Raw genomic sequence first — 25,408 nt, 5'->3', positions numbered from 1 at the left:
GGTCTTGACAGGGACCAACCTCTTGAAGTGATAGGTTTTTAAGTTACTGGCCTAGAATTTAGTCTGTATTTTGAGAATCAGCTGTGAAGAAACTTAGGGGTACTTGGAGTAAAATTTTGACTCTGGTTAGTTCATTCCTGTGTACTAAGAAATACTTCTTGTTAGAGAAGCATTCCGAATATGTTTTAATATGGGTGAGATGCTATTCCATTTTTAGTGGGAATGAGGAACGTACTACAAACTTTTTAGCTCATTGAGACACCTCTTCAGTTGAAAAACAATTAGCAGTTTGTTAGGAAAGGGACATTTTCAATTTTAACTTACGTTCCTCCGTCTACTTCGTTGGGGGACAAAACAGGAATCTATGGTATTTTATTCCATGGGAATTGATCTTCTGTATTCCAAATTGTCCTTTTATTTATTTGGGTTTTCTAGACCAGGGGTTAGTAAAAAAACTGCTGCCACTGGGCTCGATCTGGCCTGCTGCCTGTTTTTGTAAATGGAGTTTTTTTGCGGCACAACCACACCCATTTTCACCTGCTTTCAAATTATAACTGCAGAGTTGAGTAATTGCCACAGAAGTCTGTATGGCTCACAAAGCTGAAAATAGGGACTATCTAGACCTTCATAGAAAAAGTTTGCCAGATTTTAGTAGAATGTGTTAAAAATAAATTTATAGGACATTTTGTTACCCTAAAATTTGTCCGTTTTTCATGCCTGTTCTTTCCCATCTAACTTCCCACTCTACCAGCTTTTCTTGTGCAGTTGCTATTGTTGTTTTTCTCACGTATTTGTTTTTAATGGCTTTTCTGAGATCTATTTGGAGATTGTTTCTGCCAAGTTTTCTATCTGCTACATCTTCTCCTCATACATAAGGCTTCTGCGTACCATAGATATGAAATAATATACATTTTTTACCTTCATCTGAGTGAAATAGAATTAAGATAAATATGCTACCAAAATATTATATGATATATAATCTCATAAAATTGACCATTATAACCATTTTTAAGTGTACAACTTACATATTGTATTTAAGTGAAGTGTACTTTAAGTGAACTTACAAGTTCAGTGGCATTAAGTTCATTGACATTGTTGTACAACCGTTATCATCAATCCTCAGAACTTTTTCATCTTGCAAAGTGGAAACTCCACCCTGTGAACAATAACTCTTCATTTCCCCCACCCCTCTCCACCCACCACTGCCATCAATTGGCAGCCACCATTCTACTTTCTGTCCCTTTGTATTTGACTGCTCTGGGTACTTCATACACATGTCATCTTACAGTATTTGTCTTTTTGTGACTGGCTTACTTCATTTAGCGTAACATCTTCAAGCTTCAGCCATCTTGTAGCGTGTGTCGGTTTCCCTCCTTTTTAACGCTGAACAATATTCCATGTGTGTGTGTGCCAGTTTATCCGTTCATCCCTGGGCACTTGGGTTGCTTTCCACAGCATTGTTATGAGTAATGCTGCTGTGAGCAGCTAGTGTTTACAAATAGAGTGGAAATATATCACATGCATTAAACATATGTATAGTCACTTCTGCTAGCTAGGCAAATAAAAAGAAAAGCAAATTTAAATAGTTCAGATGATCCTTCTACCATTCTTTCAATAGATGTACACTCTGCGTAACTCATCTGATATAATCTTTACTACAGTCTGAGAAGGAAGGAATGCATAAAGAAAATAAAATACCTACTAGGGTAATTATCTTGCAAGTCCATGCTGGAACTGCCTGCTGGGTCTGTTAGGGCCACAGCCTGTATCTTCTTAACCACTATGTAAACTGTTTCCCTGATCAAGAAGAAAGGGCACACAAAAATTGAGTAATGACTTTATTTATGTTTTATTTATTTATTTTTTTTTGAGATGGAGTCTCGCTCTGTCACCCAGGGTAGAGTGCGGTGGCTCAGTCTCGGCTCACTCCAACCTCCACCTCCCGGGTTCAAGCGATTTTCCTGCCTCACCCTCCTGAGTAGCTGGGATTACACAGGCGTGGACCACCACGCCGGGATAATTTTTGTATTTTTAGTGGAGACAGGGTTTCACCATGTTGGCCAGGCTGGTCTCAAACTCCTGACCTCAGGTCATCCGCCGGCCTCAGCCTCCCAAAGTGCTGGGATTATAGGTGTGAGCCACCATGCCCAGCCTAAGAGTAATGACTTTAAAGAATAGCAATAAATAAAGGGATGCATCTCTACAGCACAGAAGTAATAAATGAAGTTGTTAAAAAAAAAAAAAGCTAAAGGAACAATATAAAGTGAGTCCTTTATATTTGATCTTTATTGGATCAGGGCCCTATTTAGTGAATTACGCAGAGGAAGTCTGTAAGAAAACTCGTGGGCTCCGTAAACAAGAAGTGGGCATAGACTTCCCTCAAGCAGTGTTCTTGAACTTGGGTGGTCTTGTTGTGACTGGTGTCATCCCACCAGTTACCATGGCTGGGCAGACAGGTCTGGCTGGCTAGGTAAGTGCTCCTTCCTTCCTCCTTTCCCAACCCAGCTGTATGTGATCTCCTTCTGAGCAAAAGGACCATCTTGCTACATGGAGGAGTACTCTTGTCACTTAAACATGAACTCTAGAGTTCTGCTGGTGTGACGCCTCAGAAGCCTCAGGTCCAATCTGAATTGATGGTCCAGTTCCAAGTCTTCACTCAGAAAAATCTGGATCATGAAAAAAATCTTGAGGTGGGAATTTCTTGTGCCCTTCAAGAAGTGTGATAAAGCCAGGGGAGTCCAAGAAGCAGGTGCACTGTAGAACTAGCTGGGCCAGAAGCACCCATGGCTGGTGGACACATTAGCTCTCAGGCTATTCACTGGAAATGAAGCAATTTCTTAACAGCCTTTATTTAGTGATTTGCATCTTAGAGAAAAGCAATAAATGGAATCCCACTCTGTCACCCAGGGCGGAGTGCCGTGGCATGATTTCGGCTCACTGCAACCTCCGCTTCCCAAGTTCAAGCAGTTCTCTTGCCTCAGCCTCCCGAGTAGCTGGGATTACAGGCTCATACCACCATGCCTGGCTAATTTTTGTATTTTTAGTAGAGACAGGATTTTACCATGTTGGCCAGGGTGGTCTCAAACTCCTGACCTCAAGTGATCCGCCCATCTTGGTCTCCCAAAGTGCTAGGATTACAGGTGTGAGCCACTGTGCCCAGCTGTAGTCCTCTTTATAACCATGTACCAAAGGCATGTGCTGCAATTGTTGCTTTTATTTAATTGTTGCTTTTGTTATAAAAGTACTTGCTTTTAGTCCAGTCATAGAACCTAGTATTTAGATAACAGTTTTTACAGTGTCTATGATGAGAGAGCCAGTGTTAGAGTGGGAGGAGTGTACTGGAACAGAAATTTTTATTCTAGTTCGGTCTGTGGCCTTGGGCAAGTCACTTAATCTATTCAAGGTCATTTCCTTTATTTCTTCCAGGGCTTTTTCAGCTCTGAAACTGGACGGAGGATTTATCACAGCATCTCTTAGCCTCCTGGGAGAGAACTTAGCTGCTGGCTGTGAGAGAAGCAGGACACAGGGCAGGATGCGGGCTTTGTGGGTGTGGGTGGAGGAACCCTGTGGGCAGAGACTGGATGTGCTTGTGGACGTGTACAGATTTCTCTGGCTTGCTGTCGTCAACCTCCCCTTCGGCTGCCGCAGTCCAAGTTCACTGAGAACTTCTCTTTATATCCTAGATGCTGTCTCCTCGTGACTCATCTTCCTTCTTCACAGATACCTCCTCTGCCTTCCTGCATGGACAGGTCTGTCTTGCCTTGATCAGGCAGATCTCAGGAAGTTCCAATCAGGAAGCAGCTTTAGTTTCCCCACTGTTGCCCTCCGTCATGCTGTGACAGCGTGTCTTCCCGGGACGACTGCCTTCAACCTGGCAGAACTCCTTGCTTTCTGGACACTTTTGGTTATTGGAACTGCTATTAAAGGTTCATTGCAGTCCAGAACAAAATATCGCTCTCTCCAATTTACATGCTTTCGCCCTCTACCCAGCTCAAGTTTGCCAAGCCCCTCTCCTTGCCTGTTCATCCTGTTAGTTTTCCCAGTAGCCATGCAGGGAGGAGGAGTAAGACAAGAGAAACTGGAGTTTTGCTTATTGGGAATTGTTTGTTGGTCTATCATTGTTTGTTGGCCTCTCTTGGCTGCTTGCAGTGAGGATGTATGTCCAGGTTCCAGCTCTCCTTATGCCATCCTTTTTTTAGAGATATCCCCTCGATTTTAGGAAACTCTGTACTTTGCTGTTCCCTGATGTGGGTTATAAACTCTCTGGCTGCCCTTTTGCTCCACCTGCCTGCCCCAAAGCTTTTGATCCCAGAAGCATTCCCTTGAGATTCAGACTTCTCTGCCTTTCCTTCCTCCACCCTTTTTCATCAGGGACCTTTCAAGATGTCTCGAGGCCAGCTGTCTTCCTGGTAGCTTCCTGGGTACCTCTTGCTCCAGGGGAAGGCATATCCATGGGTTACTCTGTTCTGGAAGTACAGGATGTGTTCATTGCCCTCCTCACTTTCAGCCAGGGACCTCGGGAAGCCTCCCATATTCAGTCCCTCCTGCACATGTCCAAAATGCTGGGCTCAGGAACAAGAGCTCCCTTGTGCCCCTGGGGTGTAACATGAAACAGCTGCCATTGGGCTTTGATGGGCAGAGGTGCCAGTTATTTAATATAGACTGTGAGGCTTTACTTGAAGGACAGTTTCATGGCAGGATAGAAATTGTCAGGTTCTATTGGACCAAAAAAAACCAAAAACCCACAAAGCTCTGTTTTAAAGTGAATTGTGAGCATTTGGGGAGAAAAAAAATCCTAAAGAAATCAAACAGTTTGTGGCAGTGTTCCCAGCAGAGGGTGCTCTAGAATGAAGATTGTGAAACTGCATCATCCCTTTAGAAAGGATTAAGGAAAAAATGCCCAGCTTCTTTGTGATTCTCTCCCTAGATCCTATATTGAGAACCTAATTCTGTTATACCTAATTCTTGAAAAGTTTTTTTTCAAAAGTAATCCTGAATCTTAGTATCTGTCATGTCTCCATAAGCCATTTTTATATGTTCACCTGTGAACCCTAGTAATTAAAAACATATGTATTACACATATATTAACATACAAAGTGTGTTGCCTGATGCTTGACTTATAGTAGGCGTGCAGTGAATGTTAATTTCCTTACTCTTCCCATGTCCCCTGTGGAAGTTCATGCACATGAAGACCAGCAGGGTCTCACCTTCCAGAACAGACACAGAAAAGTCCAGTGGTGTTCCTGGTGGGGGGTCCTGCCTCATCTGCCGCTTGCTGGTTGGCTGTTTTTGACTTGGACCAGTAATTGCTCAATAGCCCTCTTCCCAGTTGGCACAGTCCATATTTATTCCCCAAGTACTTAGCCCTTGCCTTGTGTCCACCACTGTTTCGTTAGCACTGCCTTACGTGATAATATTCACCGTGCTGATAAGCACACAGGAAAATCTCAGCAGCGTGGTTGGGAAGGCAGAGACGTGGATGTGAGTAAAGCAAGAAGGCTGTGCCGCTCTTCATACATAAAACAATCCTGCAGGAGAGAGCCGTTTTTAGTAGACATGTTGGATTTGTTGATCAATCGCTTTTCTTACAGAACACTTTTTTGCTCAGCAAGGAAGAAAATAAGACAAACCATAGATACTTTCTTTGTGAGATGGAGTCTCACTCTGTCGCCCAGGCTGGAGTGCAGTGGTGTGATCCTGGCTCCCTGCAACCTCCGTCTCCTGGGTTCAAGCGATTCTCGTCCCTCAGCCTGCCGCGTAGTTGGGATTACAGGCATACGCCACCACGCCCAGCTAATTTTTGTATTTTTAGTAGAGACGGGGCTTCACCATGTTGGCCAGGCTGGTCCTGAACTCCTCACCTCAAATGATTCGGCCTCCTCGGCGTCCCAAAGTGCTAGGATTACAGGCTTGAGCCACCACACCCAACCCAAACAGTAGATTGTTGAATAACCAAATTTATCAACCAGACAACCAGCTAACTTAGAAACAGTAGTGCCTATATCATGTCAAGTCCTACATTATTTATTTTATTTTGTACGTGTTTTGTTTTCTTAGAATTTTCTGTTTTATCAGTTTCTGGCATACCGAGCAACACAACATACAGTATTTGGATTGATTTCTTTTTTTCTTCTATTGCTGTAGTACCACACTGTACTGGGAAAGCTGGGTAACTTTATTTGTTAAAATTATTAATGCATACTCACATGTGCTTATGGCTCCCCTGTATGTCTGTTACTGGCATTGCCCCTTATTTTTATTACAAATCCATAAATGAATTTCATATATGAAAAGTCATCATTGTAGGTGGTTAGTTTTAAAAGTTTTCCTAAGTGTTAGAAAAATAATATTAAAGGGATGTTGCCATGATTCACAACTATTATGAAAGGAATTCAAAAGATTTATATAAAATAAATTTGATAAAGTCTCCTGCTCTGAGAATAGCATGATTAACTCTCAAAGCTATTAAAATCCATTTTCACTCCTTTTGTTCATTTCCAGGACAATTTCAAGTGTCACTGCTTTTTAGAATGCTTTTTTTACGTGCAACTAATTCTTTTATTATAACATATAAAAGAAAATACCTTCCTCAGTTTGAAGGTGTGTGTAGATTCAAATAATGAAAAAACTTTCTTTGCCTTTTTTAGGTTAGGTTCTAAGAGAAAAAATTATACTAAAGAAATTTCATGGCCATGAAAATTTCCTTATTAATACACCACCACACGACTGGAGTGTAGTTGCTGTAGCATAAAATAGCTTTTGAGTTTTTCTTTGAAAATATGTTTGATGTAAGTCCACATATCCTGTATATATATAAATATTAGGTTTTGTGTTCTGTTGTTTTTAAGGACAAATTACTTCATACATAGTTAAATTATTGAGAGTTTAAAACATGAAATGCTTTTCTGTTAATTGTCTCAATATGAAGAAAGGCTTGTTTACTTTGGTCATTTGGAAAGCTCAGGTATTCTTTGCATTATATGGTATTGAGACTGAAAATAGCCAGATTCAGTTTAATATTAATAATATAGGTTTATTGTTTAAAATATATACCCATTTTCCAGAGAATTCCATATTGAGATGTTAGTATCTGTTTCATACTTATCCTGAAGACTCATACATATATGGTATGTATATGTGTGTATATATGTATGTGTGTGTGTAAAGCCTTCAAATGACCCAGTGGTAGAGCCGATGACCTTGTGAAGTGGAATTGTTTGATCAAGACTCTGGTCTGAGTGAATCACATCACACCTAGGTGAGGCATTAACTGAAGACATTTTGTAAAAACATTTATTTGGGACTAGATTCCCTTAAAAAGACTCCGGTTGCTACTTGTCCCTCTAAATTCTGTGATTTTTGTAGGAGTTATTTTCCTGAATATGCTAAGTTGTCCGAATTACGCGTTTATCAGACAAGTACATGTGAACCTAATAAAGTATAAAATACATACTCTAACAATTTGAACTATGTCCAGTGAGAGTTTTCTTGGACTTCCTTAGTGTAACCTAGTACCACAGTATACACAGAATTTTTAATGGATTAATGTGGCTTCTTTAATGAAACTATAAAACACAATACCCCCATACCTTATGTCCTACCTTTTGATAAATGTAAGTTAGAATGATAGCTGTTACCGGGTTCCCTCTTCAAAAGTAGAAGCCAAGACTTAAAAAGGTTTCCTCGGCTAGCATAAAATATGCCAGGGTAAGAAACCACCAAGATGGAAGGGGAACACTTCTTTCCCCATTTTTCTGACCTCCCTGCCAAGGAATTTCATTGAATCTTGGTTTCTCAATGACTAGACATGAGAGAGGTTGGGAGTTCACAGATTAGCTGACTCACAGCACTAAGCCACATTCTTAAGTGTGTACTTATTCAGCACTAAAGTTGAGATCTCAGTTCTCCATCTGTTGACTCTTGTTCTGTTTCTAGTTGATTCAGACCTGAGGCGGAGAGAAGTGAACTGTTTGTTAGGCCTGGCGAGGACACTGAGTGGAAGAACAGTGGCTGTGGGCTGTGTTGTACACACTGCATATTTACAGGATATTAGCGATGCCTTACGTGCTGTCACAGATCAGTTTCCCTGGGAAGCAGACTCTGAGATAGAAATTTGTGTGCTGGAAGTTCGATGGGAGAGCTTTCAAAATCTCTGCCTGTGTGACAAATGAAGGCAGCAGAGGGAGAACTTCAACTGTGATGCAATCATCACAGAGGTGTCAGACAATCCTACAGGAACCCTCAAGCTAGGTGAGCCCTTCAGCATTGTCCTAACAGGAGGGAGAGGGGTCCAGGCCTTTATAAACCTACATTAACCAGTTGTCATATGTGGATGAACCCAAAAGAATGCATGACCTTGGGAGAGGTGCCATCTTCAACTTGAGGATGAGACCTGGAGAGATTCTCATCTGAGAGCTGTCTGCTCCCAACACCCATCAGCTGGGAGATGAGGGCTTCAGCCCTAGAGGGCAGCCCAGCACAGCACCCACTACACATGCTAATGTCTGTCAGTGAGATATACACTTGAGAATGAATGTACATACTTGAATATATGTTAAACATAGCTCTCTGTACCAGATAACATAAACCAGGGTAGCCTTTGAGTTTTAAGCATGGACAATTTCAAGAAACTAGGGGAATTCTACTTCTTTAATCATCATTTAGGAGTCATCACTTCCCAAAAGCCTTCTCAGAATTCATTTTTCCGTCCAGCTCACCATCCTGTAGATGCCCCTCTCTGGCACTCACATCATACATTGTACTTCTTGCTATTAATGTTCTACAACATGGCCTTTTCTGTGTGTGTCTGTATCCTTTAGTGTATCTGTCTCTCCCACCTGAGCATGAGTTCTTGAAGGTTCTAGCCTATTGATCTGTGTGTGCCTGAGCCTGGTTCAGCAGCCAGCACTTGGTAGACCCTTGGTAAATCTTGGGGGAATACACACCCCAGCTGTGGCTGCCCTGAATAGTGGACTGCAGTGGTTGATGGCACGTGTTAAATTGTGTCTTTGTTATGAGAGGTGAGAAGTTGGCTGGGGGCAGGAAGTTGACCGAGATTTTCCTATTAAGATCAGCCACTTCTGGTGATAGTAGCTTTGTCCAACCTCATCCACCTGGGCACAGGAATACACTTTTATGAAAAGGCTTTTGCCCTTGAGCCTGTGGTAGTTGGCTCTTTTGGAGAACTGGGCTGGACCACCCAGAAGATCCATTTTACGATGACGAATGGCATAACCAAGTACCCTTAACCAAAGCAAGCTGAGTGACTTCCCCCTTTCACTGACGACCTTGATTCCACTCTGGTGGAAAGAGAAGTTAAATTCGAGGAAACTTTGCCAAGAAAGAGTAGCCAAGGCAGGGGGGAAGAGTGAATTACTCCCTGAAGCCTGGAGGTGAGTGCTCCTCCCACCTTCAGGAGACATGTCTTTCTGCCAGCCACCAGAGAAGAAGCATGGGGGTGTGGCTTTTGGCTGTTTTTTAATAACCTCCCAGGTTTTGTCTGCTTATGGAAAATGAAAGGCTTAGTACCAGTGAATGACCAAATGTTATTTAGCCCATCTGTAGAATACCACACTCTCTCTACATCTAGACTTTTTCCTCTTTCCAAATATATTTATCAATACAGATGTTACTACTTTCTTCTCTTTTAATATTTTCTGATTATATTTAACCAGTACTCTAAATATAATTCAACAGGTGACTTTGCAGAAGTAGACTGTCACAGTAACCTACATATTAAAAATTGACAGTAATAAAAATGGTAAAGAGTTTTAACCTTGATGTTTATTGTTAGGAATGCAAGTAATGGATTTAATATCAGCAATGTAAATGTTTCATTTATAGTAATTCTTTTAATTTTGTTTTTGTTAATGTTTTATTTACATAAATGGTAGATTTTTATGAAGTTAAGTCATTTTTACTTAAGGAAAATTTGTTTAAAATAATATAGATTTAAAATAGAAGGAAGCCATGAAAGCACAAATTTAGGAATTTGTAAATTTAGGAATTATTTCATAATTGGTCAGGCTAATATTATTACAGTTTTTGCAAAAGAAAAAATCAGTGTTTGCAAATCAGATTAATTGCTTCTGGAGAGCACAATTATTCTAGCTGGGATATCATTATCACTTAAAGAAAAAAAAAACAGTATTGTTGAACCGGAATTCAAACTGTTCCACGAAGGCCTAATGGGCTCTTGGCTTGCCTGCTTTTCTACTTTTCTTTTTTTAAATCTGGCTTTTAGGAAAGTAACTTTATTCTGTTCACAGTCACATGGCCTTCACATCAACAGGATTTATGTCTTCCCCTCCCAATGATTTCCAAAATTCATCTTTTAAATTGCCTTGAAATAGTCTGAGTGTGGGGCTGTCATTAAGTGTGTGTTGTTTAAATTTAAGTGGAAGAAGGTATATTTTTAGTCTGTACATTTTGGGGCAACAGTGACTTACAAATGATTTTGAGGCTTGCGACTTTGAGCATTTGAAAATGCAACGTTGTTTTCAGTTTAGCAAATTTTAGTGGCTATGGAGCAATTCCAGGTTGTGATGAAGAGAATTATAATGAAGAGGACTGACTTAATTGGCGTTATAACAGCAATGTACCTTGGGACTTCCTGCTTTAGATTAAGTATAAACTGCTACAGCTATTTAGCACAGCTGGAAATGCTGAGAAAAGCTCATTAGATGTGCTTGAGACAGCTGTCATCGAAGGTTTGGTGTGGTTCTTGCAGTGAATATTACTGCCTTATCTTTCTGATGACTGAATCACTACAACTGAATTAGCCATCGTTTATGATTGATGTAAGCTGTAAAGAGTCTGTCTTTATTTAAAGGACAAGAGAACAAAAGTATGAAGTAGTATTAATGATGTTGCTTTCAATTATATTAATAAGATTATAATTGTGAAGTTGTGGATAATCTTCGTATAGGATGGTTTAAAAATAAGATGGAACCAAAATTCTGAGCAGTTTTGTTAGCTATGTATATTAAAAGCTTAAGGATAATAGAATGTGTAATTCCCAAATCAAAGAAGGAAAAATATAATACAAAGAGGAAAGACGCCGGGGAAAGCAAGATAAATAAAAGGTTCAAAATTTAAAATGTGGAAGCCAGTACCTCAGCAATAAAAATTAATGGATATGGAATACAGATTTTTAGATTGGATTTTAAAGACTAGATGTGATCAAATTGTGTTCATTTGCAAGAGACTTGTTTAAGACATAATGATAGATTTTTGCATCTGGACATGATGATATAACTGGTACTGGACTAGTCCTCCTGCTGTACACAGCTAGGAAACTATGCAAAATAGACAAAGCAGCTGTTTTCAGATATTGATCAATAGGTTGCCCCAGACTGATCCAGGAAAGAGGTAAATCCTATAGTTGCCCCAGCTTTCTGCCTGGAGTTATTTTTTGGCCTCTGGCACAAGGAGGAGGAGCTCAGAGTATTGTAGTCTCACTGAGCTAACGATCCAAAGATTGGAAATCAGGGAGACTGAAGCCACTGGAATTTGCAGGGCAGAGTAACAAAAGGAGGGAACTGCCCACTAAGAGTTTCAGGTATCTGCCTTGGAATCCCCTCATGTTTTCGGCTAACTGTTAAGCAGTGTGTACGCTGACTGAGACTTTATGATTCAAGCTAAGAACTACTAGGGGGCTGTAAGCTGACAACTCCCAAAGGTTTAAAACACCTGGGAGACGTTCACATTCTGACAAGTCAGAGGGGAAAGACTTTGTGAACGCCCAGGGTATTCACTTAGACCTCAGAGAAGCCATGCCTTAGCAGTGGGGCTGTATACCTTACCCAACAAACCTTTGAAAACAAGTCTTGAATGGATCAAGCTGATCCACCAACGAATTAACTGCTGCAAAATGTTTTGCAGGCAGACCAGAAAATAAAAGAAATCCAGACAACTTTCAAAAGCCCAGAATCCAGTTTAAAAATAAATAGTTATTAAAAAAGAAGCAAAAAAAAATGTGACTGATAGCCAAGAGGAAAAATAGTCAATAGAAACAGATCCAGAAATAACAGAGAGTAGAATTAACATATAAGGACTTATAAAAAGCTATCATAAAAAATACTTTTTAGAGATCTTTACTAAGTGTTAATATAATGAACGAAGAAATAGAAAATGTAAAAATGAACCACATACTCTTCTAGAGATAAAAAATAAAACTCTGAGATGAAAAATTATCTGTTTATAGCAGTTTAGATGCTATAAAAGAAAATGCAAAAGTTGAAGACAGGACAATCAAAACTAAACCACAAAGAGAAACTAAGACAAAAATGGACACATTTCATTGACCTGTGGAGCAGTACCAAGTTATGTAACAGTATGTATTTGAAGTTCTAGAATAGGGGTGAGAGGACAAAAAATATATACATGAGACACAAATGGCCAAAAATGTTACAAATTTGATAAAATACAGAAATCAACAGATTCAGGAAGCTCAATTAATCTCAAGCAGGGTACTACATCAAAGCCCGTTACAGAATAATCAATGTTCAGAAAGCCAAAGATAACAAAATACTAAAAGCAGCCAGAGGAGAAAACACATATTGCATATAGGGAAACAAAGATAAGAAATGACACCAACTTCCCAGTGGAAACGGTGCAAGTCAGAAAACAGTGGAAAGATGCCTTCTTAATGGGGTTGCCTTGATTGCCATATTTAAAACTACAGCCTTGGCTGGGCGCAGTGGCACTTTGGGAGGCCAAGATGGGTGGATCACCTTGAGGTCAGAAGTTCAAGACCAGACTGACCAACATGGTGAAACTCCGTCTCTGCTAAAAATACAAAAATTAGCTGAGCATGGTGGAAGGCATCTGTAATCCCAGCTACTCGGGAGGCTGAGGCAGGAGAATTGCTGGAACCCAGGAGGCAGAGATCGCAGGTTGGAGTGCCACTGCACTCCAGCCTGGGCTACAAGGTGAAACTCCGTCTCAAAAAAAGAAAAAAAAAAAAAACTACAGCCCGACCACCATATCCTGTCTCCCTTACTCAGACCTGTTCATGTTTTCCATGGCATTTATCATAATATACTACATAATTCCATATTTATGTATTCCTCTCTCTTAATAGATGTAACATTTTTTCTTGATTTGTTTACTGATGTACCTTTAACACCTAGAAAAATGTCTTGCACAAAATAGCTGCTTAGCAAGTGTTTATTGAAGGAGCAAATGAAAGAATAACAGCTATTAGTCAGGGTTTACTAGAGAAAAGAGCTAATAGGATGTGTGTATGTATGTATATATATATACATAGAGAGGATTTGTTTAAGGAATTGGCTCATGTGATTGTGGAGCCTTGGCAAGTCCTAACCCTGCAGGGTAGGCCCACAGACTGGAGACTCAAGGAAGAGTTCTAGTTGAGTCCAAAGGCAGTTGGCTGGCTGAATCCCTCCTGTTCAGCAGAGGTCAGTGTTCTGTTAAGGCCATCAACTGATTGGATGAATCCCACCCACATTATGGAGGGTGGTCCGCTTTACTCTAAGTCTGCTCATTTAAATGTAATCTTATATTTTAAAAAAAAAAAAAAACTTCACAAACATCTAAACTAACATCCAAATATCTGGGCACTATGGCCTAGCCAGATTGACATATAAAATTAACCCTCATAATAAGGGTATGGAAGAACAGGAACTCTCATACGGTATTGCTAAGAAAGAGTGTAAGTTGGTACAACCACTTTGGAGAATAATTTGGCAACATCTCATAAAGTTGAATATGTGCATGTCCTACCACTGAGCAATTTTACTTCTAGTTATATACACTGGGAAGCATTTTAGGTCACAAACATGTTCAAGAAATTTTCTAAAGAAGTATGTAATAGTAAGAAAACAAATAATATAGATGTTTATGGGTAGGATGATGGATCAACTAATGGTGGTATATTTCTGGATTGTAATACTATACAGCAGTTAAAATGAATGAACTAGATTTACACATATCAACATGGACTAATTATAAAACATATTGAATGAAAAAAATTAGTTGCAAAAGAATATGTATAGTTTGATACCACATTTTTTGTCAACTCAGAACAATAATACATTGTTTGTATTAGATTTTTTTATTAGGATTCTTTTTGCTACCTAACATTCTGCTGTTTATACTAACAAGGAAAGTCTCTGAGTCTAAGCCGTTCATTTCTGAGATCTTGCAGTAGAAGGGACTAAAAATATGCATAAGCAGTTGTTCAGTAGAAACTTGTCAATGTGACCAGTGTGAACCATAGTGAATTTCTTGCATCCATACCCATTTTGCTAATTCTTTTTTTTTTTTTTTTTTTTTTTGAGATGGAGTCTCACTCTGTTGCCCAGGCTGGAGTGCAGTGGCACCGTGTCAGCTCACTGCAACGTCTGTCTCCTGGGTTCAAGCAGTTCTCCTGCCTCAGTTTCCCGAGTAGCTGGGATTACAGGTGCCTACCACCACGCCTGGCTAATTTTTATATTTTTAGTAGAGACAGGGTTTCACCGTGTTGGCCAGGCTGGTCTTGAACTCCTGACCTCAGGTGATCCACCCCCCACTCGGCTTCCCAAAGTGCTGGGATGACAGGCGTGAACCACTGCGTCCGGCCCCATTTTGCTAATTTTTATTAAGAACAACAAACTTTAAATTATGCAACCCATGAGGAAACTTTAAAGTCAAGGATATTATATTCAAAATGATGGATTTCACATATTTTCAGTTAAAGAATAGACTAGAAATTAAAATAAAAATTACATTGAAGTTATGACATTCAGTTACCTCTACTGATATTTTCAACTAAAATAATTCACTGTGTTTTGTTAAACTGTGATTATGGGTGAAATAAGATAAAATTGATGTTCATCTTTTTATTCAGATAACTTTCTTATCAGATCATGAGTTTGGGGCGGAGACACTGCCTTTGAAAATCAACCTTAATTTTTTAACTTAATATTCAATAATGTTCTCACAAAAATAAATTCTAATTAGTCCCCTGCACTATTTTTTTTTTCTTTTTTAGTTATCTGATGATGGCCGCTATGTCTTGTTATCAATAAGGGAAGGATGTGATCCAGTAAACCGACTCTGGTACTGTGACCTACAGCAGGAATCCAGTGGCATCGCGGGTGAGTTATTTTTTCAGACACAGATAGTTATTCCAAGAAACTTCATTTAAAAAGTATTATTTTGGTCTATTAATTGATTTCCCAAGACCCTCTTCCATTCTACCACATCATGTCAGTTCGTCTGATTTTTTTCTTTTAGTACTGTTCCATAAAATGAGGGAAAATGGAATGAAACTGTTGGCTTTAGCATTTTCTCTGTAGATTGAGATTAGCCGTATTTTCTGCACATAGTGTGAAAATATCCTGTGAGTATTGCACATGAAGAGCATGAAGGAGAAGCTGACCCTTTTGGTCTGTAACTATTTAGATTTAATGGTGCAGCTGGGCATAGTGGCATCATACCTGCAATCCTAGGGGCTCAGGAGGCTGAGGCAGGAAGACAGCTTGGGGCCAGGAGTTGGAGACCAGCCTGGGCAACATAGCCAGACCCTGTCTTTAAAATAAACAAAAAAGGCATAATGTTGCAAACTGTCACAGGCAAGGGTTATTAGACCAATGGGAATTGGCTAGATTAACGTAATCAGTAGAGTGGCCCTCAGTACTTAGGAAAAGAACAGCGTGTGTTTGCTTGCCAAAGCCTTATATATCATGATAAGCATAGAACCAGCCAGTTACAAATTCTGGAGATGGCTTATTTTAAATGTTCTCTTCCACCATCTCTATCATACCAGCACTATCATCAAGCACAAAAACTTTTCAGCTGCCCAATTTACTATGCTGAAAATTCCCAGACCCAGAAATCCTATCAGACGTACTGGCACCCCGATAAGGACAGACACTAAGCTAATTACATTATCTTCTAGTTAATGCAAAATAAATAATACTTTAGAGAGGGTTGACCTAGATTTTCAAAATACCAAGTGCATTTCTGTAATAATGTATTTACCTCATTATTAGTTTCCAATCTGTGTTACATTGTGATACGAAAATATTTGTCTGATTGAGCATCGCGTCATTCTTAAACTTCTCTGAGCAAGATCTGCATCCTAACATTAGATACTACAGAGCACCATTCACACACATATACCAGGGTGAAGTCAGCAACTTTTTTCCTAGAGTTAAATATGTATCCATTTAATAAAACTGAGTATTTTTTTCTATTAAGAAAAAGAGATACATCCATGTTGGTATCAAGAAACCAGCATCGGCCACATCAGTGTTTGCATTCTCTGTCAGGGCAAACCACCATCCAGGAATTGTTCGCGTGAGTTGCAAGCATAGGTCTTCATAGAACTGAGCAAACCTTTTAGGATTGAGCCTGAACAAATCAGTGACATCAGACATTATGGTGCTGTTATCCTGCACACATGTTCCAAATACAGAGAATAAAATTCTGTCCACATATTTATATACCAGACTGCTATTGCTATATCCGCTTTAATAAGGCATAATAATATTTTGAGTGAAACTTTCAAGTGCTGGCAAAACTCATGGAAACCCTCTTTGTTTTCCCCCAACCTCTCGGTCCTTATCTTTCCCCTGCAACCCAGTTATTTTATTATTGCAGCATTAGCATTTAGAAAAGAGAGTACTCAGGAGATTGGGATTCCAAAAGGAAGACAGTACAGAGGTGCAGTAGGCTCTAAAAAACCAAATTCTAGATAGTGTAGCTAAGAATGAATATGAGGAAGAATAAAGGGGAGCGTCTAAGAAACTCTTAATGGCCATGATCCATTCAGAGCTCCAGGGAAGCTTCAGCTCTGCTCTTAAGGCCTTCCAACTGATTGAGTCAGGCCCACTCAGATTATCCAGGATAATCTCTCTTCATTAAAGTCAGTGGATTATGGGCCTTAATCCCATCTACAAAATACTTTCACAGCAACACCTATATTTGTGTTTGATTGATTAACGAGGGACACTAGCCTAGCCAAGTTGATAGCAAAAAGACCATCACAGTGAGCTCATGGAACAAACAAGTCCAGTGGTACTAACCTGATCTGTCAGTGTTAGGGCTTTACTGATGCGTTTGGCAAAGTATGTCATATCCTGTGGATCAGAAAGCAGAATATGAAGAGAATAACATAGGATAGGTGGATTTGAAGCTGTTGAGCTGCATACTGATGAATTGGATCAGCATTCTCCAGTGGTAGCTTCTGGGTTCCAGGTGTAGCACTGAGCCCGTTATCCTTTTTCTGATTATTACTTTGCTAGCATTATGTTTGTGGATAACATAAACTTCAGAGTAATTCTTTTGAATGGTGGCCCTGGGATTCTGAAAGTTCTGAACAATTGCAGTTATTCACCAAGTGGATATCAGTTTTCATTCTTAGGTTCAAAAATCAATTGTGCGGGACAGGATTAGAGAACTCTTGTTTGTTTGCTTTTTAATTGATCACTGGTTTCATTTTGAATCGATAATTGTGACTATTTAGAGAAACAAGTATTGTGTGTGATTGTTTTACTATTGAAAAGGTTAAGTAAATTTAGTCTATAAAAGGGGAGACACAGCAGATTCAGATAGGGATCATTAAATTAAGAAAAAAATGGTTCCTGTTAATTACAGTTGGATATATTGGGATAATAACCACAGCCTTTCAAATCAGATTTGAATTTTAATCTCAGCTCTGCCACTAAATAACTGGTCACCCTGTTAAAGTTTTTGTTTTCTCTCCCTTAATATTTCCATGTCTGCAAATAAGGAAATAATATCTACTTCATAGGGAATTGTGAGGAATAATGAAAATGCAAAGAAAAGGACTTAGCAGGGTTTCTGGCATGCAGTGAGTTCTCAAGTATTCCTTCTTTTTTTCTTTGTTTCTTGACTGAAAGAGGAGTATTTAGAATCACCGTATTTTAGTTTTAGGTAGCTTAGAAAACTAGATTGAGAACACCAAAAAAACAAAACAAAAAAAAGTCTATCTTCAGATTCAAAGCTACTCTAAATACAGATTTTCAAATTAACTTGTTTTCTGCAAAGCCAGATTCGTAATCAAAAAAGAGGAGACTGTGAGGGAACATGTCTAATTGTGCAGGTTGGTAATTGAAAATTCAGGGGTCTATATGCCCGGTTGATGACCGTGACTAACTCCTAGGATCTTTTTTGCTTTTTTTTTTTTTTTTTTTTACCTGCTTCCCCAATTTTGTTATCCTCTTTACACTAAAAATAGAATAATTAACATTTAACTTAAATGCTAAATGCACTAGTTAACTTGAATGTTAGATGACTTAGACCTGAACAACTGGTGCCTGAAAACTCAATCCATGTTGTGAAACCTCAAATTTCATATTACTAAAATCCATACCTCTTTTGATATCTTAAAGCCTTTCTGCTAGGATTTTAAGCTGTTTTCCCTTAAAGCCAGAGGGAATTATCAGCATTTTTGTATAAATTAATTATTTATATATTTAGGATACCACTCAATTGTCTTTTTTGAGGACTAAAGAATTTCACTTGGGTGGCTCATGTCACATTGCCATCATCTGTGTCTCCCAAGAAAACCTGCCCACGTACATTTTGAAATGAGAGCACAAGAAGCCCCCCGAAAAAGGCCAATGGCAATTTAATATCTTTTAAAAAGCACATAGGGAGAAAAAACTAAATTAGCAGGATAGAAAATATCTTAGCAACTTGAAAGTTAAATGCGATCTGTATGAATTAAAACTGGATTCATTTTGTCAAATAAGTGTGGACTTCTGTTCTTTTGCTGCCTTATGGGAGTGCTGTCTCTGTTGTTCTCTGCCTCTCTTTGGAGAACCTCATTTCTGCCATTTACATTTGCAGTATTTTCACTTAAGAATATGAACACATTTGTTGCAAGCTGTGGATCACATCCTTTACCCAGTAACTGCAGTTGAGGCTGGCAATTGCTCCTTCTTACCTTTTCTGAACAGGTAATTTCCATGACTCACCTCATGCATCACTGTATAGAAATGGAATTAGGCCTGTCATCTGGGCTTTAGAAGCTTATATATAATAATTTTTCAGCTGTTCAGAACAGCTAAGCAGATCATCTCTAAAGAGTCATGTCCTGTTCTCCACTGGCTTACCAGAGAAATGTGTGGAGTTACTACCTTCTTGCTTTGGGAGAAGAGAGGTCCCTGTCAGGGGCTACCAGGCTTCCTTGTATTTTTTTTTTTTTTTTTTTTTGAGTAGGAGTCTCGCTCTGTCACCCAGGCTGGAGTGCAGTGACATGATCTCAGTTCACCGCAACCTCCACCTCCCAAGTTCAAGCAATTCTCCTTTCTCAGCCTCCCAAGTAGCTGGGACTACAGGCACATGCCACCATCCCTGGCTAGTTTTTGTGTTTTTCATAGAGATGGGTTTCACCATGTTGGCCAGGCTAGTCTCAATCTCCTGACCTCATGATCCATCTGCCTTGGCCTCCCAGAGTGCTGGGATTATAGGCGTGAGCCACTGTGCCCGGCCTTCCTTGTACTTTTGATAGATACCTTTCTCTCTAGAGTTGCCCCTTCTCCTCCTTTCCCCCATTCTGATTTCCATTTCTCTCCATACAAAAGCACTTTGTGTGAGGATCCGTGAGCTGCATGAGATTAGAGATGTTGCCTGTCTTGTTCCCCATGGAGTTGCCAGCACCTAGAGCAGTCCCTATTGGACTCACAGCAGGTGTGTACCAGCTTGTCTCAAATGACGTGTCCCTTTAGGGATCCTTGTGCTCAGGTGGCCTTGCTTGATAAGCCGCCCTCCCTCTGTAACTGTTACTGCCTTCTGAGCATTTTGAATCTTTATCCCTGTAGCTTCCTAAATTTTTTTTCATTAAATTTTTGTCCTTTATTAAGCCCTGAGAATGATGGGTTCTTTTTTTCATTCCTTTATACTGTGTGAGCAGAAGATTTTTGCTTCTCTTATTCTGTTGCTTGTTTAACATCAAAAGTGAAGAAGTATCAAGGTAACATTAAAGACACCAGGCTAGCACGACGTTTTTTAGTTCTGGAGTAGAAAAGACAGCTGAGTCTTGACTCCTGTGATCCTTGATGTGATTCATGCCCACAGATTTGTTGAAATTAATTATCCTGAACCTTACAAGAAAATAATTTGTCTGGATTTTCTTATATTTTCTATACCTTTCTAATCAATATTATTTCTTTTGAAGTATGTATATACTTTGTTTCCTAAGTTTGCTATAACCCTATTTTATTTATTTACTTTATTTAAATATAAAATAGAGATGGAGTCTCACTATATTGCCCAGGCTGGTTTCGAACACGTGGGCTCAAGCAGTCCTCCTGCCTCAGCCTCCCAAAGTGCTGGGATTACAGGTGTGAGCCACTGTGTCTGGCCTTATTTTTAATATATAAAAAGTTGCCTTATATACTTTAGTTACATAGACAAAATTCAGAATAAATTTTTGAATATTTTCTGCAGTATGGGTATCAGAGCTCAGAGCTGTCTCTTTTCTCTCAAGTATGTGGACTTTAAAAATTTACATGAAAACTTAAGTTTCTGCCTTAAAAATATAAATACATTTAACTCAGGGATATATTTCTAAATAATTTTATTAGAAAAGCAGAAGATACTAATAACTTCTTTAAAATTTAACTTTGGTTACTTTTGTTGTCTACGTTATAAACAACTGTATGTAAGGTTCAGTTTAAAATGTAGGAGTACCTAAATCATATATTTAGTTATGAATTAGACATGCATTAATGTCCTACCCTGTGCCAGGCACTGTGTTGGGCACTTGTAATGACACGTGGTAGCCCCTGCCCTTCAAGTGCTCCCCATCTGCTGGATGGTAAGATGTGGATATCATCAGTTCAGTTCGAGGGAGTGTCTGACGGGCTGTGGCCCGGTGCACAGATCCAGGCTCAGACTTCCTCTCCTGTTTTCTTTCTTTTTTTCATTTTCTTTTATCTTTAGTTCTTTAATTTTCCGGTAGAAAGTCAGGTACTTTATTCCCTGCTTTATAGGATAATAGCAGCAAAAAAGGAGCTGACCATTAGTCCCTGTTCTGAATACATTTTTTTTTCTGCACCTTCTGCCTCCTGGGTTCAAGTGATTCTCCTGCCTCAGCCTCTCAAGTAGCTAGGATTATAGGTGCCTGCCACTGCACCCAGCTAATTTTATATTTTTAGTAGAAACAGGGTTTCGCCATGTTGGCCAGGCTGGTCATGAACCCCTGACCTCAGGTGATCCGTCTGCCTCAGCCTCCCAAAGTGCTGGGATTACAGGCATGGGCCACTGCACCCGACCTACATTTAAAATTAATTATATCAGAGGTTTTTAATAGAATTCTTAAGAAGTGATTGTTAGGCAAAAAGAACCATAAGTCTGAAATCTTTGTTGTTAGTAACTTAACATCCTCCTTCAATATAGGCATCCTTAAAACGGGCCTAGAGCAGTCTTTTCTCATGTCACAGCATTTATGAGGAGTTTAGGGAGAAAAGGTGCATGGTGGTGACATGCTGATTTCTGTAAGGAAATATCAGCTTACCTGGGATTTGCCCAGACTTTCACTAACCTGTCTGTGCTTTTTCCTTTTTTTTTGCTAAAAGTTTGATTGTTTTAGATTGATAAAGTATTCAGTACCTACCATATTTTTATTTTAAGGCTTTCGTGTCATTAAAGAAAATTGGCTTTTTCCTGCATTAGCAATTAAATTTGCATTACATGCTAACACATAACCATAAAAGGAAATCTGGTATTTAGCAGACATGTAGATTGGTCATTTCACCATCTCTGACTAATGCAGCTCTTATTTTTAGGTAGCAGAGATGATATTGACTCTTTTGTTCTTGCCTGGCAGGGCTGGGCATTCTTTGGGCGTAGAGTGGAAAAGGGGAGATAAACATTCGAGAAGCTATAAGCAAAGGAGCTGTCCAAAGCTTAGCAAAGTCATCTGAGTGCTAAAAGCAAACCTCTCTGAGGAGGGCCTCAGAGAGAAGACAGGGAGTTGGTAGGAAATCTGTGTGTCAGAGTGGGAATGCAGAAAAATGAAAAAGAATTGGGACATCAAAAGACAGTATAAAAACAAGACCCAAAATAGGAAATTTGATATAAAAGACAAAATACTAGTGATAAAATGAGTATTTATACTAATTTTAAAATGTTCGGTTTACTTTTGTCACTTGAACACTGGGGTTATTTGGAATAATAGTTAATACTGTTTATGTAACATTTCCTGTGTGTCAGGTTGTGAGCTACAAATGTAGGCCTCTCATTCAGTCTTCTCAACAGCTTCCGAGGAGCACGGATTATTATCCCCGGGAAACTGAGGCTGGTGAGGCCAACTAGCTTTCCTAATGCCATTTAAAGATTTGGATCCATGTCAGCTTAACTCCCAAGCCTGTGTTCTAACTGTTAATCATGTGGCAGACTGAGACAGAAGGAAGTCATTCAGGACAACAGCAGCCCATGCACCCTGCAGCCTCAGTGCCTGACCACTCCTTGCATTTGTTGTCGTGACATGTCCAGCCCTTAGAGTTTTTGTAAAGTATAAAAGCACTTTAGCTGCCATTATTAGGGAGCTTGCACAGCATTTTCTATGAAATGTAGTTAATATAGTTTAGTTGATGATTTTTCAAAGAATAATAAAAGTATGACTTTGCTCTAGGAAAAGCGTAAGATAATTTATTTTAAACTAATCTTCACTCAATAAATGAATCAGTCCCCACCAAGAAGCAGGTTTATAAAAAGTAATTTTAACATTTGAATGTAGAGAGGTTTGGGAATTGAAAATTCTTTTGGCTTCAGAGTGAATAATGCCACTTTATAGACAAAAGAACCTCAGAGAAGGTAGGCAAAAAATGAAATGGTTAAAGAGTTAAATCATGTTTCTTTTTAAAAGGTAATTTTCCTGTTTTCCATTTAAATCAACAGTGTTCTAACTTGTGAGTAGCAAAAATGAATGAGCCCCATTGTTGAACTGAAATACCTTTTCTTTTGATTTATTTCTCTACCAAAGCCCTGTAGAACAAGGTTTCAGGAGAGCAAAAGAATTTCAAGAGCTCTCATTTAAAACGTCCGGCCCTGTGAGGGCCTATACTTTGGACTATTTTTCCAATTTTATAGCTAGACTTTTGTGAATCCAGCCACATTCCTTATTCTGAATGAGCTTATGACTAGTAGTATGTATTTATGGCTAAGGTTAATGCTTCAGAATTTGGTGGTAGACAATAACGTACACCTTTCTGTTGTTTTTTGTTCATTGGAGCTTGAATGATTTTTTTTTTTACTTTTTTTAAAATTATACTTTAAGTTCTAGGGTACATGTGCACAATGTGCAGGTTTGTTACATATGCATACATGTGCCATGTTGGTGTGCTGCACCCATTAACTCGTCATTTACATTAGGTGTATCTCCTAATGCTCTCCCTCCCCCCTCCCCCACCCCACGACAGGCCCCGGTGTGTGATGTTCCCCATCCTGTGTCCAAGTGTTCTCAATGTTCAGTTCCCACCTATGAGTGAGAACATGCACTGTTTGGTTTTCTGTCTTTGCGATAGTTTGCTGAGAATGATGGTTTCCAGCTTCATCCATGTCCCTACAAAGGACATGAACTCATCCTTTTTTTTTTTTTTTTTTTTTTTATTTTTTGAGATGGAGTCTTACTCTGTCTCTCAGGCTGGAGTGCAGTGGCACGATCTCGGCTCACTGCAGGCTCCACCTCCCAGGTTCACGCCATTCTCCTGCCTAAGCCTCCTGAGTAGCTGGGACTACAGGCGCCGGCCACCACACCTGGCTAATTTTTTTGTATTTTTTAGTGGAGATGGGGTTTCACCATGTTAGCCAGGATGGTCTCAATCTCCTGACCTCATGATCCGCCTGCCTCGGCCTCCCAAAGTGCTGGGATTACAGGCGTGAGCCACCGCGCCCAGCCGAACTCATCCCTTTTTATGGCTGCATAGTATTCCATGGTGTATATGTACTAGATTTTCTTAATCCAGTCTATCATTAATGGACATTTGTGTTGGTTCCAATTCTTTGCTATTGTGAATAGTGCCGCAGTAAACATACGTGTGCATGTGTCTTTATAGCAGCGTGATTTATAATCCTCTGGGTATATACCCAGTAATGGGATCACTGGGTCAAATGGTATTTCTAGTTCCAGATCCTTGAGGAATCGCCACACTGTCTTCCACAATGGTTGAACTAGTTTACAGTCCCACCAACAGTGTAAAAGTGTTCCTATTTCTCCACATCCTCTCCAGCACCTGTGGTTTCCTGACTTTTTAATGATCACCATTCTAACTGGTGTGAGATGGAATCTCATTTAGGTTTTGATTTGCATTTCTCTGATGGCCAGTGATGATGAGCATTTTTTCATGCGTCTTTTGGCTGCATAAATTTCTTCTTTTGAGAAGTGTCTGTTCATATCCTTCACCCACTTTTTAATGGGGTTGTTTGATTTTTTTTATTGTAAATTTAAGTTCTTTGTAGATTCTGGATATTAGCCCTTTGTCAGATGGGTAGACTGTAAAAATTTTCTCCCATTCTGTAGGTTGCCTGTTCACTGTGATGGTAGTTTGTTTTGCTGTGCAGAAGCTCTTCAGTTTAATTAGATCCTATTTGTCAATTTTGGCTTTTGTTGGCATTGCTTTTGGTGCTTTAGTCATGAAGTCCTTGTCCATGCCTATGTCCTGAATGGTATTGCCTAGGTTTTCTTCTAGGGTTTTTATGGTTTTTGGTCTAACATTTAAGTCTTTAATCCATCTTGAATTAATTTTTGTATAAGGTATAAGGAAGGGATCCAGTTTCAGCTTTCTACATATGACTAGCCAGTTTTCCCAGCACCATTTATTAAATAGGGAATCCTTTCCCTATTTCTTGTTTTTGTCAGGTTTGTCAAAGATCAGATGGTTGTAGATGTGTGGTATTATGTCTGAGGGCTCTGTTCTGTTCCATTGGTCTATATCTCTGTTTTGGTACCAGTACCATGCTGTTTTGGTTACTGTAGCCTTGAAGTATAGTTTGAAGTCAGGTAGCATGATGCCTCCAGCTTTGTTCTTTTGGCTTAGGATTGTCTTGGCAATGCAGGCTCTTTTTTGGTTCCATATGAACTTTAAAGTAGTTTTTTCCAGTTCTGTGAAGAAAGTCATTGGTAGCTTGATGGGGATGGCATTGAATCTATAAATTACCTTGGGCAGTATGGCCATTTTCACAATATTGATTCTTCCTATCCATGAGCATGGAATGTTCTTCCATTTGTTTGTGTCCTCTTTTATTTCATTGAGCAGTGGTTTGTAGTTCTCCTTGAAGAGGTCCTTCACATCCCTTGTAAGTTGGATTCCTAGGTATTTTATTATCTTTGTAGCAATTGAGAATGAGAGTTCACTCATGATTTGGCTCTCTGTCTGTTATTGGTGTATAGGAATGCTTGTGATTTTTGCACATTGACTTTGTATCCTGA

At 39.3% G+C, this 25,408-nt stretch overlaps 1 protein-coding gene across 1 annotated transcript in view; it reads left to right on the top strand.

Moving 5' to 3' along the window:
• The window catches only part of PREP (prolyl endopeptidase), a 125,219-nt gene that overhangs the window by 34,749 nt on the left and 65,062 nt on the right, over nucleotides 1-25,408 (top strand). The window contains exon 7 of the mRNA XM_004044464.5: nucleotides 14,996-15,101. Coding sequence (XP_004044512.1) covers nucleotides 14,996-15,101 — 106 coding nt within the window. The remainder of the gene's footprint in view (nucleotides 1-14,995; nucleotides 15,102-25,408) is intronic.

The sequence above is a fragment of the Gorilla gorilla genome, chromosome 5 (genome assembly GCF_029281585.2).
Source record: "Gorilla gorilla gorilla isolate KB3781 chromosome 5, NHGRI_mGorGor1-v2.1_pri, whole genome shotgun sequence".
Taxonomy (NCBI): Eukaryota; Metazoa; Chordata; class Mammalia; order Primates; family Hominidae; genus Gorilla; species Gorilla gorilla.
Note: the sequence above shows the minus strand (reverse complement) of the source record. Positions and strands in the feature narration are given on the sequence as shown.